Source organism: Pleurodeles waltl, chromosome 4_2, assembly GCF_031143425.1.
Source record: "Pleurodeles waltl isolate 20211129_DDA chromosome 4_2, aPleWal1.hap1.20221129, whole genome shotgun sequence".
Lineage (NCBI taxonomy): Eukaryota > Metazoa > Chordata > Amphibia > Caudata > Salamandridae > Pleurodeles > Pleurodeles waltl.
In genome coordinates this window covers 388,702,526-388,727,765 of record NC_090443.1, presented here as the reverse complement: position 1 = coordinate 388,727,765, position 25,240 = coordinate 388,702,526, and the positions used below count along the sequence as shown (strand labels likewise).

At 41.4% G+C, this 25,240-nt stretch overlaps 1 protein-coding gene across 1 annotated transcript in view; it reads left to right on the top strand.

Moving 5' to 3' along the window:
• The window catches only part of LOC138293872 (potassium channel subfamily T member 1-like), a 577,968-nt gene that overhangs the window by 21,781 nt on the left and 530,947 nt on the right, over positions 1-25,240 (top strand). The window contains exon 6 of the mRNA XM_069233172.1: positions 850-909. Within this exon, the coding sequence (XP_069089273.1) occupies positions 850-909 (60 nt within the window). The remainder of the gene's footprint in view (positions 1-849; positions 910-25,240) is intronic.

Here is a 25,240-nt window from a genome sequence, read left to right as displayed (position 1 = left end):
GCTTCTGAAGTGGCTCGCTCAGTCCCAGTATCTCAAGAAAGTCTTACCGGTTCCCTGTCCTGATGAGACCCAGCAATAACCAAGGGTTGAAACACGTTGACAACCCTTGCTGTGGGAAAGAGGTGCCAAATCTATCCCAGGAAACTGACAGGAACAGATCAAATGAATATATTGTCGTGTTTCCCCAGTGATACCTGCACACCCCTCCCATTGACAATGTGTGATTAGCCACATGCACAGTTCATTGACGCTTCTGCAGAATGATGGCTTATTATTCGCTCATTCACCCTGCATGCACAAACCCACCTGGACTGTACCAGATTTGATTGAGAAGGGGACCTGCACCTTTCATGGTATCTGAGTCTAATTCAGCACATGTCCTGGCATAGCCCTTGCAAAATGATATGCTCTGATTCACGCCTGCCAGAGTCCAGCAGTTATATTTGTTAACATGCCACTGTATACACTTGTTTGCACTCTTTAGGCCATTTTGTTAATCTTTGAATGACTAAAGGAAAGCCATCCAGGACGAGGATGCAGTAGGTTGCACACATATCTTCCCCACAGACTCATCACCCCACTGAGGTATCCTACCATAATGTGGACTGAACTGCCTCAGAAAAGGGAGCCTATTTAGATGGAAGTTTATGCCTCAAAAGGCTTCATTAGGCAAAGATCCTTCAATTTATTAAAGCACTCAGTAATTCTCGATAATGCACAGTTTTGTGAAGGGAAATAGGGACTAAATATTCATGGGAAGCACCTACATGCCTCACACTGCTCTATGTGCATGTTCTTATTTATCCACCCATGTATTCACCCATTCATTTGCTTGCCTTGTTTTTGCAGGTGCTGGTGGCCCTGATTAGCTTCTCTGAGACGATGCTGCTTGCGTACCTAGGATACAAGGTAAATCAAGTTTTGGAAACTTGTCACAAAAAAAAGGTTCTGAGGGTGCTGTCCACTCTGGTAAAAGGAATTGCCATTTTCAGGTCAGTGAGGAAGGTGCTACTTCTCTGAAACCCACCATTTAATTGCTAAGGTTTCTCGAGGCCTTAGTCTGTAAGGATTGTATATGATTTCATAGAAAACGATTTTGTGGAATATGTTTACTAAGAAATCATTTCAACTAAACTGTTTAATGGAAATTTTCAAAGTGAATGGGATTTACCTGGGTTGCAGTTCCCACTTTCAGAAACAGTGTTGTATAAGATATTTATTTCAGTGCTTTTCTTCAGGGGACAATATTTCATACTTATATCTTTTACATCGTCAAAAAACTTACTTTGGATGCTTATAATTCACTGACCCATCACCACCCATGAACACCATCCTTCGCTGACAAACCCTAAACACCATCAGTCCCTGCCCCAAAAAATCTCTCATCACATTTAAGCTACACTCATCCCTGAAGCCTAAAAGCCCTTTCTATGCAACAATTCAACACTCCCTGAAACCTAAAATTATGTAGTACTGCTAACTCCCCCCTTTGAGGAACCCCTGAACCCTAAGAACCTCTCACTACCCTTAAACAAATGTAATACAATTTAGGCAGGATCCCCCACTGCAACAGTATTTGCCTCCTTTTCCCCCACTTCTGGGTAGCAACCATACTGATCTTCCAATTTTGGTCTATTGTTACGACATGCCTAGCTACCTTATTGCCTCAAATTACCAGGACTAAAGACCCATTTTACTGTAATGCTCTTTTTTAGTTTTAGTAAAGATTTATTCAGATTATTAAATTTTAAACCTTACTACCATGCAAACTTTACAAATCGTTTCTATATGAAAAGAAGAGATCAGGTAGAGGATTTCACGACACTGAAGGCAAAAGAAAACCATGCATAATTTATGAGGAATCTACTATTCCACAATTCACCTTCATTTAATGATGATAAAGGAATCACTCGGTGTCACAGATACTCAATTATAGATCACATTGAGCATATTTCACTTCTATTACCTTACAAAGGCTCGTAGTATGAAAGGAAAAATTATTATAGATATGATCCAAAAGTTCCCAGGTTTAGCGTTATAATCCCATTGGTGCATTCAAAAATAGTTCATACCAATTTCAGATTTTCTAAATATTCATATACGAGTGAAGGTTTTTGGGATGCTCAAGTCACAGCAATATTGGCATGTTCTGTGTAAAAAGATTTCCAGCTGCATACCTTCACACTGTACAAAAATGGCCTTTATTACAATTTATTTGTGCATTTGGCCAAAAGCATTGTGGGTGGTATTTCACAGTGTTGTCTTTGACTGCTAGGTAGGCATCATTAATTAAACTGTGCATGTCTCTGAGCTTTGAGGTGATTCATCCATAGATCTGCTTTTGCTTGCTGCAAACTTTTCCTATTAAAGGAAATATCATTGTTGAGCAGAGTGCATTTCCTCCAACTCCCTTCTAGCCACATTGACACTGTGTTAAGCATTGTTGCATTAATTGGCTTTTTGTCTTGTTCTTCTTCCACCTCCAGCTCCCACAAATGAGCTGAGATGTTGGTCATTTCCTTTTTATTGTGAAAGGTTCACCTCCAACAGTTAAGGTGTCATCCACCCACTCCGCTGGAGGTTTCACGCTAATGACCAGCTCATTTCTAGCCAAAGTAGTAATGAAGCAGCACTGGTGCTATGCGAGACACGCCTCAAAGCAACGTGCAAATGGTCAATTACAGAGGTTGATGTCATTGGGATGTGAGGGGCTGCGCTCAGGATGGGCTAGAACAGTGGTAAGGGGTTGGCCAAGAGCAGTCGGGTACTATGGACTGCTATGACTATGGCAGAACCAATGTTAGATTGTGCTGGTGTAGTTAGGTGTATTGCACCAGTCATTGATGTTTAGCATGGAGACCCTCAGCATACACACACAATGCGTAGTTGTCAACCCCCTCACTTCTTTTTGGGGGTTTCCCATCTGGGCCTAAAAACAGTGCAAAAAGAATTATAATGGGTTTCCTTCAAGGCTAGGTTTTCAGTGGTTCCTAGTTGCATCACACATTGTGGCTCAAGCATTTGTTCTCATTTCATCTGGGAGTTAAGAGGCATCTGAGCCCACCCCTCCACCCCCCACTTTGGGAGAAGCTTTATAATTCATGCTGCTCTGCACCAGCGTGTGCCTGTCCTCTCTGAGGACACTGAGGTTAATGCATGTTCCCACTGGCCACCACATGTCTCTGCTACCCTTGTGTGTATCTGCTGTCATAGGGCTTAGACAGCCTCATTCATCCTTCTGCCTCTACACGTTGTTGCTGCACTGTCTGCTTCATCATGATCTGAGCCAATGGATGTCACTTCTGTCCACGTACTGCCTGCTGCAACCGGGAATTCAGCCTGTGCTATTTGTTGCTTAGCTACCTGGTGGTATTGCCAAACAATGTATTTGTTCGCTTAAGAAAGCAGTCTGCCTGCTCAATCTGGGACCTCAGCCAGAGCCATATTCCTATTCTGCCTGATCATCGCCTGGTGTGCCCACTACATACTCTGCCTGCTCAGTTTGTACCATGCTATGATTGGCCACAGGATGTCACTGCTGTGTAGGTGCCTGCATGCCCCACTCTCATCTTTTACTCAATGCAAAGCTGTCTGTGCACACTAGGTGTCACTGCCTATCTCAATTCTACTCCCTTAAACCATCAGCTATTGCCTTACTGTAACTGGACACTATGACCCAGATTTAGTAAGAGCTCGCGTCTCACAAGGTGATGCAAGGGCAATGCAAGCCTTTAAGTGAGATTTATTATGTCATGCAGAGACACCTTGTGTGGCTCTGTGTGGAATAGTAAATTTGGAGTAACGCACGGAAGCGCATGTTGCTGCCTTGTGTTACTCTGTTGTGGGAAGGTGTTCCATGGGTGGAGAGTGGGTGTTCTCATGTATCCATCCATGGTTTTTACCACATTCCTAGATTTACTAACATGAGTAGACCTTGGAATGCGCCAAAATGCTACTCCTTCACATGGAGGCATAAAGAGAAAAAATATGTTTATTTATCCTCGTTTTTTACTCTCTCTAAGCAGTTTACATTCTGCAGCACACACAAAACAAGAAAAAAGTCTCAGAGGACTGTTTTTCTGCAGGAAGTTGTTCAGGGCCAAAATAATCCTGCAGTAATGGAGGCACCCCTGCACCTTGGTGCAAGGGTCCTTACATTGGACCTTGGAAGCCACAAGTGCGCCAGCGCAGAGAAAGAGAGCAAAAATGTGTAATATCTTAGTAATTATTGTGCATTCGTGCTCTCTCCATTTGACGCAGTGCAGCAAGTTGTCATTCTGCTTTGCCCTGTTGCAAGTGTTGACAAATCTGGCCCTGAGTGTCACTGTTGCACTGGTGTTTCACTCCCTCCAGAAATAGCAGAGGGTGTGTGACCATGTGGCATGCTTGACGCTCTGATGTCTGCCAGTTTCCTCTCTGCAGCATTTTACCTACATACTCAACACTCATGTTTAACTTCCTTGCATGATGGTGTGTCACTTGTAGGGGTATTAATATGACTCTACACCCTCTGACTTCGATTGCCTTTGCTCCTACACTGTACTCACTTCCCACTGTTAAGCATGATCTGAGTATGCCCTCTGGCGTACATTTATTGTAATGACATCTCTGCATCTAAGGGGACAGCACTGGAGCTGGTGTTTTTTAGGGTCGAGCCTGCGGGTGCCTGCACTTGCGCATGCGTCTCGTATGAGAGACGCTGTTGTGTTCAGTAAAGGGCTTGGAGCCTGCCTGTCGCTCACCATTTGATGATTTGCAGGGAGCTCTACAGCCTCGTAATACGTCAAGGCGTGTCTGGCATCACTTCCGTTTCTCTGTGCGGAGCACTGATCAAGCACTAATTTACGTAACTTAATTAGTGCCTGTCCACTGCCCCTGATTGAGGTTCTATTTGTTGTTTTTAACTTTGAGTGCCCCGCAAATAAAAGGCTTGTGACTGGCAAAAAAATGCCCAGCAGGCACACAAATGCAAAGTTTCATTTTTTAAAACGAGCCTCATTTTATTTTGCCAAGTTGTATTTTCTCAGTTTCTTCTCATGTTTTCTTCTGTTTTTGCTCATGGGCGCTGTTGTCAAAAGATGACAATCAACTTGTTTGGAATATGTGAGACCCATTGCATTGCAAATGTTTGTTGATATATCTGTTGTAGAGGCTGTAGTAGCACAATGACCTTTTGTGCTCCTGGGACATCTGCAGCTACAAAGGATGCATGAATGGATTTTAATGGTCGTTTTTCTGCATTTCCAGTGCCAAAAGCGCTGCCGCCTTCAAAGACGAGGAAAGCTAAGGCGTGCTGTGCATCCGTTGATTGATGTGCCTATGATATGCAAATGCGCATTTAATATCACATGAGAGAGCTGGTTTAAAATGATTGCAAGCATAGGTGGCAGGTGGGTGACGGGGCCTGGAAACCCCTTGTCTACGATTTCCCAGAGGGCAGCACCAAACCTCTGTTATGTTTAAGCTGAGATACCGTTCCGGTTTCCGGCTGGGATGTTTTTTGGTTCTGATTGTCTCCTCTACATCCTTTGACTCCAGATTGCTTTCTTGATAGCTCTCGTTCCAGATTGCATTAAATGAAATCAAATTCAGTTAAATTAAATTACATTTGTTGTTTTTAGATAACGTTTATAACAAACATATGAAACGATAAAACTCATCACATAAATACATTAGAAGACAAAGCAATAACGGCATTGACGTTGCATTAACTCAACATCAAGAGCTAAATCAATTTTGAGCACATATTTGGTTTATGTTACATAGGGCTTGAGTTGGACTATGCTATCATACACCTATATTACAGCGCAAGGGATATCCACCACGGTTGTGACCCTTCCGCTAAACTCTAAAGCAGGCCCACAGTGTTTAGAGGGCAAAGAAATATTTGCATCACCTCTCTATAAATGGGCAGTATCTTAAAACACACAGGTCTCAACAGTGGTAGATATTTCAGTTCCTATTTTATTCAATCCACTGTGAACAAATCCACAGCAAACCTGTTTGTGGCACAAGCTCACTTGACTGAGGCGTAACCATGGCTGAGTCTTAACATAATACCTTTCATACAGATGTTCCTGATAAATACCAAAATTCATGGAAACCTCATCCCCTCAAAGAGCAAAACGGCACATTATCGCACAAGTAAAAGCGAAATTTCTGTTTTCACAGTTTTTTCATAAATAAATCATGGTAATTAGTCATGGACGGCCTTTTAAGCATGCCTTAAAAGGCGGTGGAGGGAATTTGCATAATCAGGAGCGGGTGCTCTAGAGAGACAAGTGTACCTACGGAGAACCAGAGTGTGTTTGGAGGGCCACCTAGAGCAGTGGCACACCCCCAAAAGATCCCTCAGTGCAAAGAAGAAAATTCACACCTAATGTGTCCCAGGAGGCAAAAGTGGGTGCCAGAAAGTACAAGGCACCCACAGCCCTGCTTGGAAGGCCCTGGGGAAGTTGACCCCTGATGTTGTGGGATCATGAGCGTTTGTTGGGCAACTTGGTCAAAGAAAGAAATATTGATGTTAAAGGTAGTAGACCTTGCTGTTCATATGAGCAAAGCTACAATAAAACCAGTAGGCTGGTCTGACATACTGTGCAAAGTGCAGGCTTAAAGCCATGATCAAGTCAGTAGTCTTATGTTTTTCATTGGTGGTGAACGGTATTGCTAAAGGCTGTAGAGCTGTTCCATTGATTGGGGAATACCTTGGGAAATCCAGTCATGATGCATTTTAATAATAACCTTTATGAATTTCCCATAGTCATACATAAGGGTATTACTGGTTTTAGGGATAGGGCCGGTTGGTGAGCAAACTGTCAGTGTACCTCACCAAAAATGGAGAGCAGACTGGATGTAGGCTTTTAGGTGCCTACTGAGAACTTTCTTTTGGGTATGTTCTTTGCACCCTGACTTTCAGTGAGGCTGCATGAGGTATCCAATTTGTAAATGCACTTGAAAACATTTTAAGAAAAATTACTTACTAAGCAATGACTGCTACTTTGAGCATTGCTTAGTTCTGAAATTATAGCACACAACACCTCTCTGAGGTAGTCAGCCTTGAATGACTCTGAATCGCTACCACGAAAGTCAAATACTAATATCGGCAGTTGGTTCCCAGGTTTGAGGGTCCACTGAAAGGATGTGAGAAATTTGCATAATTTGATTTAATTTTGCTGAATTATGTGAAGTTTTGGCAAAATTACTTGAAAATATATGTATTTACAAGACATGTAAATCCAGCATTTATTGCTATATTTTAGAACAAAATGCATCCTCGCATTCATTTTGGCGCAAAAACGCATTTCGTGCAAAGAGAGCTCAAAAAATAAAAGCACCACAAATAACACTCACGTTCTGTTATTTCTGTGCATTCATGGTAAATGTTTACTGCAAATAATGTGTTCACTGTAAATTGTTGCCACAAATGGTGTGTTATTATGAGAAGTGGAGTAATGGCGTGATTGTGGCAATTACATGTAACAAACATACGTCGAAACTCCTGAAATTACGCTGACATTATTTTATCATGCCCAGGCCTAGCCCATGGTACAAAGGCCTCAATACATCAGAAATGCAAGGCCCCCAGTAAAACAATTGGGGTTCAGGGCCTACTTTCTGCCTTTGGACCACCAGTATTGTCTTTCTTGCACATATACACAATATTGTATGGGGAGGGTATGCAGTCTAACGGGGAGAGCTGCCTTCATTGGACCTGGGGAACCATGTTCACGTGTGGGTCTCGGCTCAACATCCTGTGATTCCGGGCCAACTGCTGTAGCACCAAGTAATCCTAGCTATTCCCTCAAACTAAATAGTGGATCTCGTGCCTTAGGCCAATGGATTGACACAACATTGATTTGAGTGGATGTCACAGATGCATGTCATAGTAATCACCAATAACCAAAAACTCTATAATCAAAAAGTCAAAATGTCTCATTCTGACATGGGAACCAGCAAACATGTCAACTTAGACAAAAGATTAATTCTTTTTTTATCTCACATCTCACAATAAAATGGGACTTAGAAAAAAAATAACTTTTGAAAAAAAGTCAAAAGTCCTTCCAAGTCCCCACTCAGAATGGGACTTTGTCACTTTTTTGATGAAATTCATGAATTTGCATCTTTTCACCTTTTGGATGAAAACAGTTGAAATTTGTTCTAAGTCCCCACTCAAAATGGGACTTTGTCATTTTTTGTTACCAAAAATGAAAAATTTGCACTTTTTCACTTTTTGTATGAAAAAAATTGAAATGGTTTTAAAGTCCCTCCTCAGAATGGGACTTTGTCAGTTTTTTAAAGGATACTATGAATTTGCACTTTTTGAATAAGTTGATCTTTTCATCCAAAGAGTCAAAACGTCCTATTCTGACATGGGAACTTGCAAACATGTCAACTTAGACAAAAGATGAATTATTTTCTAACTCATATCTCACAATAAAATGGGACTTAGAAAAATATTCAACTTTTGAAAAAAAGTCAAAAGTCCTTTCAACTCCCCACTCAAAATGGTAATCTGTCACTTTTTTGAAGAAAAAAAAAATGAATTTGCACTTTTTCACTTTTTGTATGAAAAAAGTAGATTTTTTTTCCAAGTCCCCATTCAGAGTGGGACTTTGTCACTTTTTGACAAAAGTGATGAATTTGCACTTTTCACCTTTTAGATGAAAAAAGCTGACATTTTTTCTAAGTCCCCACTCAGAATGGGACTTTGTCACTTTTTTTGCAAAAAATGATGAATTTTCACTTTTTCACTTTTTGGATGAAAAAAGTTGACATTTATTGTAAGTCCCTACTCAGAACAGGATTTAGTCACTTTTTTTGAAGAAAACGATGAATTTGCACTTTTTTACTCTTTGGATGAAAACAGTTGAATTTTTTTATAACTCCCCACTATAAATGGAATATTGTCACTTTTTTGCCAAAAATTATGAATTTGCACTTTTCCACTTTTTGTATGAAAAAAGTTGATATATTTAAATATATATCATGAGCATGTGAAGTCATATTTCCTCACTAACCACTAATTAGTATTAACATGTTGAGCTTCATATAAAAATAATTCAAAACCACAAATTTGGAAAACTATAGTAGCTCGGGTTTATAGTAAAAATATTATAATTGTGCAGCAATTAATTTATGAGTTGCAGCTGGTACCTGTAAAACAAAAAAACACATATAACAATACAATTTAATACATTACCCATAGAATAACAACATGCAGTCTACTTCAGCAAGGGGACACCATCAGGAAAGTCTCATAGGATCGGGTCTACATCGACCACTAAACCCACATAACATCCATTAAGAACTCCCTCAATACGAAACTCCGAAAAGAATGGAACTCAGAAAAAAACAATGGAAGTTTGTAGAAGAACCATAATCACAACCCACACCAAGAATAGGTTACAGAACATTATTTAAATTTTGACAAAGCGGTTGGTCAGTACATGGGGTGTTGCATATTCAGCCAATAAAACAACTGTTAGATCACCAAAAGTTCATTGATGACATCATTAACTAAACACAATTATAACAATTTCTTCTTCTCTTCCGTCTCCTCTGTGACTCCATTGTTCCATCTCATAAAAACTTCACTTCTCAGGAAGGAACGTCTTACAAAGTAACATCTATTTCCATCCTAGAGGAAGAAACCACACGTTAGTGACAATTTTAAACAATAGAACAGTCAAACTCGAGTAAATCTCACCTTGTAAGACATAACGCAAAAAACTCACTAGGGGTTGCTGTCTACACGTCTATAAGCTATTAATAATACTCTTTTAAAAGTAAGCATTGAGCAATGAAAAATAACTGCAAATTTTCTAGAACTAGTCTAAGTAGAAGACAAAAAAGAATAATGGTGACCATTTACAAAAGTCACCCATTTTTCACATATTAGTTCATCAAAGATCAGTACATTATTGATTAATAAAATCATTGTTAAACTTTTCACTCCTGCAATCCTTCCTCTGATAACTAATTATGTCATCACACAAACCCAGGATAAATTCATTTATTTTATTTTCAAAATTCAAAATCTTGCTTCTTCCATTTTCACATTAATTTTCTTTTCCACTTTACTTCTCCCATAAAACTTATTGATTTGAACATCAAATCTTTACAGATTCTTTTAAAATCTTTTCCTTTTTTTCCATTTGATTAATCTATATGTACCCCAAGCTCCAATTTGACAAAACACAATTATTGAAACCCACTTTATTATTTTTAATATAATTCCTTTTCCCAGATTGCCAAGCCAATTTCCCACTGTTGCGATTCCCTTGCCAGCTTTCTCCCAGATCGTTGTTCCTGTTAGTTCTTTTAGACCTTCTTTGTAATTTGTTACAATATTAATCAGACCTCTAATTTCTTTTGAGTTGTCAGGAATATACGTACAGCAATGACTCAAACCAAATAAGTTACAAACTCTGCCCTCTTTCGCCAAAAGAATGTGTAATGCAAGGCGGTTCTGAAGTGCCATAGCTCTTGTAGCAGTTAATTCAGTATCTAGGAGAATGATAGCTCCAGAATAACTTGTCAACATGTTATCTACTATTGTAGACAACTTCTGTATCGTAATAGAATTTAGGACTACTCCCACTGAAGGAATTTTAGCTCCGAAAATGTCTCTCACAATGCTAGAAATTGATTCTCACTTTGAATTCTCGTCATCTTAGGAAATTTACTCAAGTCCTCCAGCTGGTATATTTTTGGAAAGGCTATTCCCAAATAACATATGCCATACCATCTAAGAAGACAGTAATAAGCATTTTTTCCACAAATATAGTAAACACCAGGCACTGGTGGGTCCTAACCATTCATCATAAAATCCCATTCGCTCCGGAACATAAACATATGCCTACATTCACTCGTACCCACAAACACTCTATCAGTACTACTATGTGGCCTATATATACACACAAATCTTTCCCACATGTTCAGCATTCAGTGTTAATTTTCCTTGTTTAGTAATGTCAGTATAAGCATAATCAATTCCAGGTCTACGACTAATCATTCCCTTATTTATTCTCGCCTTTATTTCTCTTCTTCTATCTAAAAAATATCTTCTCTACAGGTGTTAGTAAGCAGGTTAGGTTATTCCGATGAGCAAAAGCAGTTCCAAAAGTTAAGGTAGGCTCAAAGAAATCTCTCATAATAACTATGTAATTATCCTTGGCTATTTTATTCAAATAGCCAACAACAGGTACAAATGAAAACACTACATCAAAGTTTGAGAAGAAATCCTGGATATACTCTTGGTTATAGAAACGCATTTGTAAAAGACGGCAACTTATAGCATATGTTACAGGCAAACTATGATAAGTAGTTCCTTTTTCCACTGAAGTCAGAATTTGTGTAAAAACATAACAATCTTTTGCGTCCGTCACCTCAACATGCTCACGCTATAAGTGATAGAAAACATTAGAAGAAAGCTTTTTCTTTTCATGTAAGTATTTTGGCATCTATCCTAAACTTATTTTTTGCTAGTGATGTAGTAGTAGTCTCCAAAGAATTGTCAATCTCTGCCATATGGTTGGCTCCATTTGCCTCATAAACAATCACACCTACAAATAACAATAAGCATATTAACACACTTGCTACCGCCAACCCAATACCTACACATTTGCAACAGTTTATTCTACTGTTTTGGTTACTAAAGTTTCTCATGGTCTCTGAAGAATTACGAAAGATATAAAACAAATAAAAACAAAAAAACAAAAATGTTCCCACATTTTCAAAAACAAAATCACTCCTAATTTTTTTCAATAGTTCATTCACACAGGACAGTCTTCTTGTCAAATCCGGTGTAGCAGCTTGTCAAATTCAATTATCAATTTGTCAAATTCAATTATCAATGTCTCTTTTTAAGCAGGGCTTTCAAAAAATTTCTTTCAATTTCAGCTTTTTCCAAATATACCCTGATGTTCTTCACGTGCCAAAATGAAAACAATAACTTAAAAGTTCTTCTCGCCATTCATTTGTAGTCACATATGCCCATTCTGGACAAGAATATCTCTTGCTTGCGACTCTCTTCCTCTTTGGTCTTTTACTGCTTTCACCTTCTTCTCCACTACTATTTTCTCCTTTATTCAGCTCTCTTTCCTCCTGAATTGGTGGAACCACGTTTATCTTTCTTCCTTTCGAACTTTTCTCTGGCCAATTATCTCATTTTAATGTCTTCTTCATCAGCAGTTTTCTCAAAATTGGATTTGAACTCGAACTGGAACCCTTTTCTTCTGACGTTCCCGCAACTGGTTCAGGAAGAGTCAAATCCACTTGGGCGGGATCGTCTCTATTCCTTTCCCAATGGGGTCAGTCTTTTGTTCGATTTGGTATGTCAAACCACCTACTGCTGAGGACACCCTCCTCTGAGCAGATTTTCTCTCAACCGGTCATTTCTGATCAGTCTCTTCTTCTCTTCTGAGAACGCTCTCCTCTGATCAGAACTTGTCTCAACCGATGTTTCTTCTTTCTCTTGTACTGATTTTTCTTCTACTTCCCTCATAGTCTGTTCACTCTCCTCTAAACGTAGCTCTTTTTCATCCGTCATAGGAGTAGGAACATCCCGAACATTCTCAGGAATCTTCTCCAGCTCTTCTCTTCCTTGCTCTTTACCTGGAAGGTTGTTAGCTATTGGTAATCTCAACAGCTCCTCTTCTTGTTCTGTAGGATTATTCACTTTCCTTGTATGGCTGGCATGCACCCTATTTCGCAGACCTGTACACTTCTCAGCTGTTGTTGTTACAAGGATAATTTGATAGGGCCCCTTCCACCGTGGCTCCAAATACGACTTCCTTATGTGCTTTCATATGATAACCCAGTCACCAGATCTCAAATTATGGCCTTGACCTTGTGATTGTTGGACTGTTGTAGCTTCCACCTGATGAGAAAAAGATTAAACCACATCAGTCAAGCCTTTGCAATAATCTAGCACCATGTCATCTGTAATATTTACAAGTGCATTTGCAGGTATTCCTGGCAATCTCATTGCTCTCCCCATCAGAATCTCATGTGGCGATAAACCAGTCTTCCTGTCAGGATTACTTCTCATTGACATTAAAACTAAAGGTAGAGCGTCTGGCCATTTCAAATTTGTTGATGCACACACCTTTGCCAATCGGGACTTTAAAGTTCCATTCATCTGCTCTACGAGTCCTGAAGATTCTGGGAGGTGATTACAGTGTAGCTTCTGCTGAATGTTTAAAGCTGAACATAGTAATGTTATCACCTCATTGTTGAAGTAACTTCCTCTATCTGATTCCAAAGAGACCCGGAAACCAGAACATGGAATGAACTCTCTCAAAAGTAACTTGGCTACTGGAAGGCTATCATTTCTCCTTGTAGGATAAGCTTCAATTCAGTGACTAAAAATGCACACAATCACCAACACATATTTCAAACCAGCACACGCAGGCATCTCAATAAATCCATTTGTATTCTGCTGACCTCCTGCCATGCCTATGTGTCCCACGTTGACAACTGTTCCTTTACCAATATTCATTTGCTGGCTGACAATGCATCTATGGCAAACCAATTCAACAACCTGCCTAAAATTTGGATTAAACCAGAACTGTTTGAAACTCCTGGTCATTGCATCTCTCCCTAAGTGTGCTTGACCATGATAGTATCTGGCCATCTGTGTCAGTAAACAGCTTGATAAAACCACCTTCCCTTCCATTGTCACCCAAATATCATCTTCCCTTTGTATACAATTGTGTTTCACCCAATCTCTATGCTCTTCCTCTGGAACATTATTTTGTATAGCCTTCAGCTCCTCCAAAGTCTCAACAATTTGCATTGTAAAATTTGTATAGACTTCATCATCTTCAGGCATCAGTTCCCATTTCCCTTGGAACGAGATACTATTTAAGGCATAGACGTTTGCAACCTGATCTGCATAAGCATTTCCCAAAGTTACTTAATCCTGTCCTCTTTGATGTTCACTGCATTTAACCACAGCAATGTTCTCAGGTTTCTGTACAGCTTGTAGCAATTCATGTATTCTATCACCATTTCTTACAGGTGAACCAGATGATGTTAAGAAACCTCTCGGTGACCAGATTTGTCCAAAATCATGTACAATGCCGAATCCATATTGTCTGTCAGTATAGATTGTTACTTTCATCTGGTCAGTAATTTGGCATGCTGTAGTAAGAGCCACCTTTCTGCGATCTGAGCAGAAAACACTCCTTTAAGCCACAAAGCTTCTAATATGCCAGTAATTGTGCATACTGCATAACCTGCTCTCAGTGTACTCCTGTTACCTCTCAGACAGGAACCATCAACAAAGATAATTTGATCATTGTCTTCTAGGCAAGTGTCTCCAATATCGGCCCTTGGTTTTGTGCACAATTCTGTAACTTCCAAACAGTCATGTTCCGAGTCGTCTATTTTATCTGAATCATTTCTCTCATGTGGTAATAATGTTGTTGGGTTAAGCACTGTGCATCTTTTGATTGTCACATTAGGTGCCCCAAGAATCATTGTTTCATAACGTGTCAATCTTGCATTGGTCAAGTATTGTGTCTTTGATCATGTTAACAAAATCTCTTGAATGAGGTACCATTACTGTCAGAGGATAACCCATTACAATATTCTCACTTTGGGTTATAATCTGCTCAACTGCTGCAACTGCTGCAACTGCTCACAAGCATCCTGGTAAGGCTGCTGCAACGGGATCTAAAGTAGATGAAAAATATGCCACTGGTCTATTGACACTACCATGTGTCTGTGTCAAAACAGATAAAGAACATCCATCTTGCCCATGACAAAACAACAGAAAGTTTTGTGCAATCAGGCATACCTAAAGCTGGTGCTTGGCACAAACTTTCTTTCAACTCAGCAAATGCTCTCATACATTCCTCATCCATCATTATGGGGTCTGAAACATCATTATGTGTCACCTTTTGCAAAGATTTTGAAATAGCAGAGAAATTTGGAATCCACTGACAACAATATCCTACCATTCCCAGAAACATTCTCATTTCTTTCTGCGTACTTGGTATTTTCATTTTCACAATTATTGCTACTTCTTCTTTCAAACTTCTCCTGGACCCTTTCTCATTCAAATGACCCAAATATTTCACCTCTCGCTGACAATATTGCAATTTTGCAGGAGAAACCTTATGCCCATTGTCCCCTAGAAAGTTCAACAATGCAATTGTATCCTCCTTGCAGCCCTCTTTTGTCTTTGATGCAATAATCAGATCATTTATATATTGCATCAATGTCGATTGGTAAGGCATTACCAATGACTCCAGGTTATTTTTCAAAATTTGATTGAAAATCAATGGTGACTCTGAAACCCCCTTGAGGAATACTACACCAAAAATAGACTCGGGACAGGAATTTAAAACAAAAGAGGTACCTACTGTTCTCAGAAAGAGGCAAAGAGAAACATGCTTGACACAAATCAATCACTGTGAACTACTCAGCATCACACAGCTCTGAAACATAATCACAGCTGGGTTTGGCACAACTGGACAGCATTTGACTATGATATCATTTATTTTCCTCAAATCCTGGACAAGACAACATTTTCCACTTGGCTTTTTCAAATCCATTATTGGTGAGTTAGACGAACTACTCATCACTTCTTTCAACCTCGGGTACTGTGCAGTTTGTGGAAATACCACATTCTCCTTCACTGCCACTCAGACTCCTTCAGCTCCCTTGATCAGACCAATGTCCTTTCCTGCAACATCCCAAACTTTTGACTTAACCCTTTCCTGCAAATCAACTGGAAGATCTTTTATTTCAAAGACTGGAAAGAAATCAATTTAATTTTTGTCTTCATCTCCTTGTTCATCAAAATAATCAGAGGAAACTCCTTAGACACTCATTCTTTTTTAGTAATAATCATTAAATCTGTCTCATCACTGTTTGTCTCGATCTCAGTTCCTCTAAGCGAACATGAAATCAAACAATTTATTTTACACAACAGATCTCTTCCCAGTAATGACACTGGACTAGAATCACAAATAACAAAACTGTGAAAATCCTTAAAGTTTCCACCTTTAACAAAAACTAGTTCTATAAGAGTGTTGGTCAAATGTTTGTTCGCAACTCCTACAATCTGAACTGTTTTCTCTGATATTGGTATATCTGGAACCTCTATAGTTCTTACTGTTGAGCGTGTAGCTCCTGTGTCAACCAGAAATCTAACTTCATGACCATGTAGTTCACCCTTCACATAAGGACCCTTCTGATCCACCTCTAATGATGCTGCCATCACATACTCCTCATCTGAACTATCCAACGACCATTCATCTTTTATTTCATCCTCACTATGTAAAGGAAATTAAACAATTGTTTTTTCACTTTTGTTTTGTTTCCGATTTGTGACCACCTGCGAAAGTATTACCTGTTGTTGATCCATAGGACCCTGTATCATTTGCACCTGTCTCGGTATGTGCATTGTTGTGCAGGCACCATCTGCACCTCTGGCTGCATTTGCTGCATCTGTGGCATTTGTACTTGTTGTACCTGTGGTTGTACATTCCGTACCTGCTGTATTGGCTGCAAAGGTTGAAAACCCTGCAAGGAACTTATTTTATTCTGGAAATTCTGATTTTGACCTCACATTCTAGGTCCCTTCATGCTCTGATAAGAATTGACACCATTTGTCTGTTGCACAACACCACCTTGATTCAACAACGGGCACTGTCTCTTCCAATGTCCAATTTCCCGCAATTATGAGAAGGTAACACCCTCCTTCTTTGCTGCTCATCTTGTATTACCACTGAATTCAAATCCACATTTCTATTGACCAGCAGAAGCATCATTCCACCTCGACCTCTGCCTCTACCCCTGACTGTGAAAAATGCCATTTCCTTGCGACTGTGGCTAAAATGTCCCTGCATTCCTGTCTGTGCAGCCTTAATCTGCATCACCATCGCTTTCTCCTTCAACTTTTTCTGCTTTATTTCAATTTCATCACTACAGTATTTCACGTACTACAACACTTCATCAATTGCTTTGGCTTGCAAGCAAATCAAATGGTTCTTAATCATCTGATTAATTTCTGGTCTCAATCCTTCAACAAAGCAAAATGATTCATATTCTCTTCCTTGATTATCTCCACACCACTAAATTGGTTAAACGCCTTCAACAACCTTTCATAATATGCATGAATCGATTCTCTCACTTCCTGTGCTGTTCTATCTATGTGTTGCCAAACAACATTTTTCAGTGAAACTTTTTTTCAGGAACTCAACAACTTTATAGTCATATTTAATTACTTCTGGAGATGGTGCACCTGTTTTTAAATCCCTTTGCAGCTCACTTGTCGGCCATTCCACACTCCTCTTGCACTCAATCCACAAATCTGCGGGAACAACAATATCAAAGAGAGTATTCAGGTCTTTCCACAGACATTTTGCAAGCTTCACAAATATTTCTGTCTGCTGATACCATTCTACTGGTTTTTCTGTCAACCTTGGGTAATCATTCGTAAAACTTATAATATCACTCCTACTCCAAGGTACATGTACTAAATTCCCTACTGGTGTTTCCCTCATAGGCAACATTTTCACCGAATCTCTTGCCTGTGCCATATCTCCTTTCTTTGGTCTTTCTCTTTTATTGACCTATCTGCTTTCCTTTTTGTCTAATGCTCTCCAAACCTGCACTCTTTCAAGTAATTCCCTAAGATGTGTTTTCATCCCTGCAGACCTCATGTGTGCAAAATCTTCTTCTTCAAGATCTAACCTATAACTTCTCTTCAGGCTTTTCCATTTTGTGAGATCAATGTCATATTCATCCGCTATTTCTGGTAACTGTTAGTGTACTTTTCCTGCTCCCTTTGTAATTATCTTACATAAGTATCTCAATTGAGCTTCAGTATATGATTCAAGTTTATTCACACCCATTGTCCCTTCGAGAAGCTCATTTCCTTCCATTGACAGCCTCACTCTATCTGTCGAGTCTACCTTTCTGTTCTGTTTCTCTAAAGTCTTTGAATTACTTAAGTCTTCTAACCACTTGGTTATCTCTTGTGCAGATAAACCTTTTAGAGAAATTTCATTAGACTGTGTACCCAAATCTTGTTCTTGTATTGTGCTCGCACATTGTTGTGGAGACAATAGTTTCTCCCCCTAAATACTGTAGGATCTTGTCCCAGAATTCCCAACAGGAGACAAATCTATTAAAGAATTAGTCTCAATTCTTGTCTTGGAATCTATTTTTCAAAAACCCCATTCTGAAACTGGACTAAAGAACTCACTCCACTATTATTAGTCTGGGCACATAGTGGCATAAGCGGACCCATCGTAATAGGTACTGAAATTGCATCTGGACTAGCAAAAGATCCAGTTTTCTGTGTCTGCATTGTTCCCATGAAGGAATCTGAGGAATCTGCATTTGAACAGCTCTTTTTTAATTATATTGAGTCCTGACCCGGAGACAATACTAAATTAGTAGTCGTCTTTACAATCTGAGCCGCTGGATAAGTTTCAGGAATGATTATCTCCAACTGTTTCTATTGTTCAATGAATCATTGAAACTGCTCTGCATCTGAACTCGTTCATTGCTCAGTATATTCTGTGATACCCCCAATGTGGATGGTGCAGTAGGATTCGTATTACTAATCCCACTCCCATTCATTCCACTCTCACTAGTTCTCTGATCTCTTTGAGCTGTATGTGGTGGTGGATAAGTTTGCAAAATCTCAGAAACTATTTCATCTTCATCTAATCCGTTATCATCATTAAAAATAACTCATTTTAAGTCTTTTAGGGCCAGATGTAGCAAAGAAACATTTTGCGACTTGCAAATAGCGAGTCATAGCGACTCGCTATTTGCAACTCGCAAAATGTTATGCAGAACGGTGTCTCAGACACCGTCTGCGAGTCGTTATGGGGTCGCAATGACCCACCTCATTAATATTAATGAGGTGGGTCGCAAATTGCGGCCCCATACCGACTATGGGCACTCGCAAACATGGAGGCCTGCTGTAGTCAGCAGACCTCCATGTTCGTGACTGCTTTTAACCACTTCGCTGCCAGGCCTTTTCCCCCTCCTGTGCCAGGCCTTTTTTTGCCTATTTGGGGCAGTTCGCGCTTAGGCCCTCATAACTTTTTGTCCACATAAGCTAACCAAGCCAAATTTGCGTCCTTTTTTTCCAACATCCTAGCGATTCTAAAGGTACCCAGACTTTGTGGGTTCCCCTGAAGGAGGCCAAGAAATTGGCCAAAATATAGTGAAAATTTCGTTTTTTTCAACAAAATTGGAAAAAGGGGCTGCAGAAGAAGGCTTGTGGTTTTTCCCCTGAAAATGGCATCAACAAAGGGTTTGCGGTGCTAAACTCAGCAGCTTCCCAGCTTTCAGGAACAGGCAGACTTGAATCCGAAAACCCAATTTTTCAACACAATTTTGGCATTGTACTGGGGCATACCCCATTTGTGCAATTTTTTGTGCTTTCAGCCTCCTTCCAGTCAGTGACCGGAATGGTCATGAAACCAATGCTGGATCCCAGAAACCTAAACATTTCTGAAAAGTAGACAAAATTCTGAATTCATCAAGGGGTCATTTGTGTAGATCCTACAAGGGTTTCCTACAGAAAATAACAGCTGAAAAAGAAAAATATTGAAATTGAGGTGAAAAAAACATCAATTTTTCTCTACTTTTTACTCTGTAACTTTTCCCTGCAATGTCAGATTATCGAAAGCAATATACCGTTACGTCTGCTGGACTCCTCTGGTTGCGGGGATATATAGGGTTTGTAGGTTCATCAAGAACCCGAGGAACCCAGAGCCAATAAATGAGCTGCACCCTGCAGTGCGTTTTCATTCTATACCGGGTATACAGCAATTCATTTGCTGAAATATAAGGAGTAAAAAATTGCTATCAAGAAAACCTTTGCATTTCCAAAAAGGGCACAAGATAAGGTGTTGAGGAGCAGTGGTTATTTGCACATCTCTGAATTCCGGGGTGACCATAGTAGCACGTGAATTACAGGGAATTTCTCAAATAGATGTCTTTTTTACACACACTCCTATATTTGGAAGGAAAAAATGTAGAGAAAGACAAGGGGCAATAGAACTTGTTTTGCTAATCTATGTTCCCCCAAGTCTCCCGATAAAAATGGTACCTCACTTGTGTGGGTAGGCCTAGCACCCGCGACAGGATATGCCCCAAAACACAACGTGGACACATCACAGAAAACAGAGCTGTTTTTAGCAAAGTGACTACCTGTAGATTTTGGCCTCTAGCTCAGCCGCCACCTAGGGAAACCTACCAAACCTGTGCATTTCTGAAAACTAGAGACCTAGGGGAATCCAAGGAGGGGTGACTTGTGTGGCTCGGACCAGGTTCTGTTACCCAGAATCCTTTGCAAACCTCAAAATTTGGCTAAAAAAACACATGTTCCTCACATTTCTGTGGCAGAAAGTTCAGGAATCTGAGAGGAGCCACAAATTTCCTTCCACCCAGCATTCCCCCACGTCTCCCGATAAAAATGATACCTCACTTGTGTGGGTAGGCCTAGCGCCCGCGACAGGATATGCCCCAAAACACAACGTGGACACATCACAGAAAACAGAGCTGTTTTTAGCAAAGTGACTACCTGTAGATTTTGGCCTCTAGCTCAGCCGCCACCTAGGGAAACCTACCAAACCTGTGCATTTCTGAAAACTAGAGACCTAGGGGAATCCAAGGAGGGGTGACTTGTGTGGCTCGGACCAGGTTCGGTTACCCAGAATCCTTTGCAAACCTCAAAATTTGGCTAAAAAAACACATGTTCCTCACATTTCTGTGGCAGAAAGTTCTGGAATCTGAGAGGAGCCACAAATTTCCTTCCACCTAGCGTTCCCCCACGTATCCCGATAAAAATGATACCTCACTTGTGTGGGTAGGCCTAGCGCCCGCGACAGGATATGCCCCAAAACACAACGTGGACAAATCACAGAAAACAGAGCTGTTTTTAGCAAAGTGACTACCTGTAGATTTTGGCCTCTAGCTCAGCCGCCACCTAGGGAAACCTACCAAACCTGTGCATTTCTGAAAACTAGAGACCTAGGGGGATCCAAGGAGGGGTGACTTGCGGGGCTCGGATCAGGTTCTGTTACCCAGAATCCTTTGCAAACCTCAAAATTTGGCTAAAAAAACACATGTTCCTCACATTTCTGTGGCAGAAAGTTCTGGAATCTGAGAGGAGCCACAAATTTCCTTCCACCCAGCGTTCCCCCACGTCTCCCGATAAAAATGATACCTCACTTGTGTGGGTAGGCCTAGCGCCCGCGACAGGATATGCCCCAAAACACAACGTGGACATATCACAGAAAACAGAGCTGTTTTTAGCAAAGTGACTACCTGTAGATTTTGGCCTCTAGCTCAGCCGCCACCTAGGGAAACCTACCAAACCTATGCATTTCTGAAAACTAGAGACCTAGGGGAATCCAAGGAGGGGTGACTTGTGTGGCTCGGACGAGGTTCTGTTACCCAGAATCCTTTGCAAACCTCAAAATTTGGCTAAAAAAACACATGTTCCTCACATTTCTGTGGCAGAAAGTTCTGGAATCTGAGAGGAGCTACACATTTCCTTCCACCCAGTGTTTCCCCAAGTCTCCCGATAAAAATGATACCTCACTTGCGTGGGTAAGCCTAGCGCCGGCGACAGGAAACACCCCAAAGCGCAACGTGGACACATCCTAAATTTTGGAAAAAAACAGAGGTGTTTTTTGCGAAGTGCCTACCTGTAGATTTTGGCCTCTAGCTCAGCCGGCACCTAGGGAAACCTACCAAACCTGTGCATTTCTGAAAACTAGAGACCTAGGGGGATCCAAGGAGGGGTGACTTGCGGGGCTCGGACCAGGTTCTGTTACCCAGAATCCTTTGCAAACCTCAAAATTTGGCTAAAAAAACACATGTTCCTCATATTTCTGTGGCAGAAAGTTCTGGAATCTGAGAGGAGCCACAAATTTCCTTCCACCCAGCGTTCCCCCACGTCTCCCGATAAAAATGATACCTCACTTGTGTGGGTAGGCCTAGCGCCCGCGACAGGATATGCCCCAAAACACAACGTGGACATATCACAGAAAACAGAGCTGTTTTTAGCAAAGTGACTACCTGTAGATTTTGGCCTCTAGCTCAGCCGCCACCTAGGGAAACCTACCAAACCTGTGCATTTCTGAAAACTAGAGACCTAGGGGAATCCAAGGAGGGGTGACTTGTGTGGCTCGGACCAGGTTCTGTTACCCAGAATCCTTTGCAAACCTCAAAATTTGGCTAAAAAAACACATGTTCCTCACATTTCTGTGGCAGAAAGTTCAGGAATCTGAGAGGAGCCACAAATTTCCTTCCACCCAGCATTCCCCCACGTCTCCCGATAAAAATGATACCTCACTTGTGTGGGTAGGCCTAGCGCCCGCGACAGGATATGCCCCAAAACACAACGTGGACACATCACAGAAAACAGAGCTGTTTTTAGAAAAGTGACTACCTGTAGATTTTGGCCTCTAGCTCAGCCGCCACCTAGGGAAATCTACCAAACCTGTGCATTTCTGAAAACTAGAGACCTAGGGGGATCCAAGGAGGGGTGACTTGCGGGGCTCGGACCAGGTTCTGTTACCCAGAATCCTTTGCAAACCTCAAAATTTGGCTAAAAAAACACATGTTCCTCACATTTCTGTGGCAGAAAGTTCTGGAATCTGAGAGGAGCCACAAATTTCCTTCCACCCAGCGTTCCCCCACGTCTCCCGATAAAAATGATACCTCACTTGTGTGGGTAGGCCTAGCGCCCGCGACAGGATATGCCCCAAAACACAACGTGGACATATCACAGAAAACAGAGCTGTTTTTAGCAAAGTGACTACCTGTAGATTTTGGCCTCTAGCTCAGCCGCCACCTAGGGAAACCTACCAAACCTATGCATTTCTGAAAACTAGAGACCTAGGGGAATCCAAGGAGGGGTGACTTGTGTGGCTCGGACGAGGTTCTGTTACCCAGAATCCTTTGCAAACCTCAAAATTTGGCTAAAAAAACACATGTTCCTCACATTTCTGTGGCAGAAAGTTCTGGAATCTGAGAGGAGCTACAAATTTCCTTCCACCCAGTGTTCCCCCAAGTCTCCCGATAAAAATGATACCTCACTTGCGTGGGTAAGCCTAGCGCCGGCGACAGGAAACACCCCAAAGCGCAACGTGGACACATCCTAAATTTTGGAAAAAAACAGAGGTGTTTTTTGCGAAGTGCCTACCTGTAGATTTTGGCCTCTAGCTCAGCCGGCACCTAGGGAAACCTACCAAACCTGTGCATTTCTGAAAACTAGAGACCTAGGGGAATCCAAGGAGGGGTGACTTGCGGGGCTCGGACCAGGTTCTGTTACCCAGAATCCTTTGCAAACATCAAAATTTGGCTAAAAAAACACATGTTCCTCACATTTCTGTGGCAGAAAGTTCTGGAATCTGAGAGGAGCTACAAATTTCCTTCCACCCAGCGTTCCCCCACGTCTCCCGATAAAAATGATACCTCACTTGTGTGGGTAGGCCTAGCGCCCGCGACAGGATATGCCCCAAAACACAACGTGGACATATCACAGAAAACAGAGCTGTTTTTAGCAAAGTGACTACCTGTAGATTTTGGCCTCTAGCTCAGCCGCCACCTAGGGAAACCTACCAAACCTGTGCATTTCTGAAAACTAGAGACCTAGGGGGATCCAAGGAGGGGTGACTTGCGGGGCTCGGACCAGGTTCTGTTACCCAGAATCCTTTGCAAACCTCAAAATTTGGCTAAAAAAACACATGTTCCTCACATTTCTGTGGCAGAAAGTTCTGGAATCTGAGAGGAGCTACAAATTTCCTTCCACCCAGCGTTCCCCCACGTCTCCCGATAAAAATGATACCTCACTTGTGTGGGTAGGCCTAGCGCCCGCGACAGGATATGCCCCAAAACACAACGTGGACATATCACAGAAAACAGAGCTGTTTTTAGCAAAGTGACTACCTGTAGATTTTGGCCTCTAGCTCAGCCGCCACCTAGGGAAACCTACCAAACCTGTGCATTTCTGAAAACTAGAGACCTAGGGGGATCCAAGGAGGGGTGACTTGCGGGGCTCGGACCAGGTTCTGTTACCCAGAATCCTTTGCAAACCTCAAAATTTGGCTAAAAAAACACATGTTCCTCACATTTCTGTGGCAGAAAGTTCTGGAATCTGAGAGGAGCCACAAATTTCCTTCCACCCAGCGTTCCCCCACGTCTCCCGATAAAAATGATACCTGACTTGTGTGGGTAGGCCTAGCGCCCGCGACAGGATATGCCCCAAAACACAACGTGGACATATCACAGAAAACAGAGCTGTTTTTAGCAAAGTGACTACCTGTAGATTTTGGCCTCTAGCTCAGCCGCCACCTAGGGAAACCTACCAAACCTGTGCATTTCTGAAAACTAGAGACCTAGGGGGATCCAAGGAGGGGTGACTTGCGGGGCTCGGACCAGGTTCTGTTACCCAGAATCCTTTGCAAACCTCAAAATTTGGCTAAAAAAACACATGTCCCTCACATTTCTGTGGCAGAAAGTTCTGGAATCTGAGAGGAGCTACAAATTTCCTTCCACCCAGCGTTCCCCCACGTCTCCCGATAAAAATGATACCTCACTTGTGTGGGTAGGCCTAGCGCCCGCGACAGGATATGCCCCAAAACACAACGTGGACATATCACAGAAAACAGAGCTGTTTTTAGCAAAGTGACTACCTGTAGATTTTGGCCTCTAGCTCAGCCGCCACCTAGGGAAACCTACCAAACCTGTGCATTTCTGAAAACTAGAGACCTAGGGGGATCCAAGGAGGGGTGACTTGCGGGGCTCGGACCAGGTTCTGTTACCCAGAATCCTTTGCAAACCTCAAAATTTGGCTAAAAAAACACATGTTCCTCACATTTCTGTGGCAGAAAGTTCTGGAATCTGAGAGGAGCTACAAATTTCCTTCCACCCAGCGTTCCCCCATGTCTCCCGATAAAAATGATACCTCACTTGTGTGGGTAGGCCTAGCGCCCGCGACAGGATATGCCCCAAAACACAACGTGGACATATCACAGAAAACAGAGCTGTTTTTAGCAAAGTGACTACCTGTAGATTTTGGCCTCTAGCTCAGCCGCCACCTAGGGAAACCTACCAAACCTGTGCATTTCTGAAAACTAGAGACCTAGGGGGATCCAAGGAGGGGTGACTTGCGGGGCTCGGACCAGGTTCTGTTACCCAGAATCCTTTGCAAACCTCAAAATTTGGCTAAAAAAACACATGTTCCTCA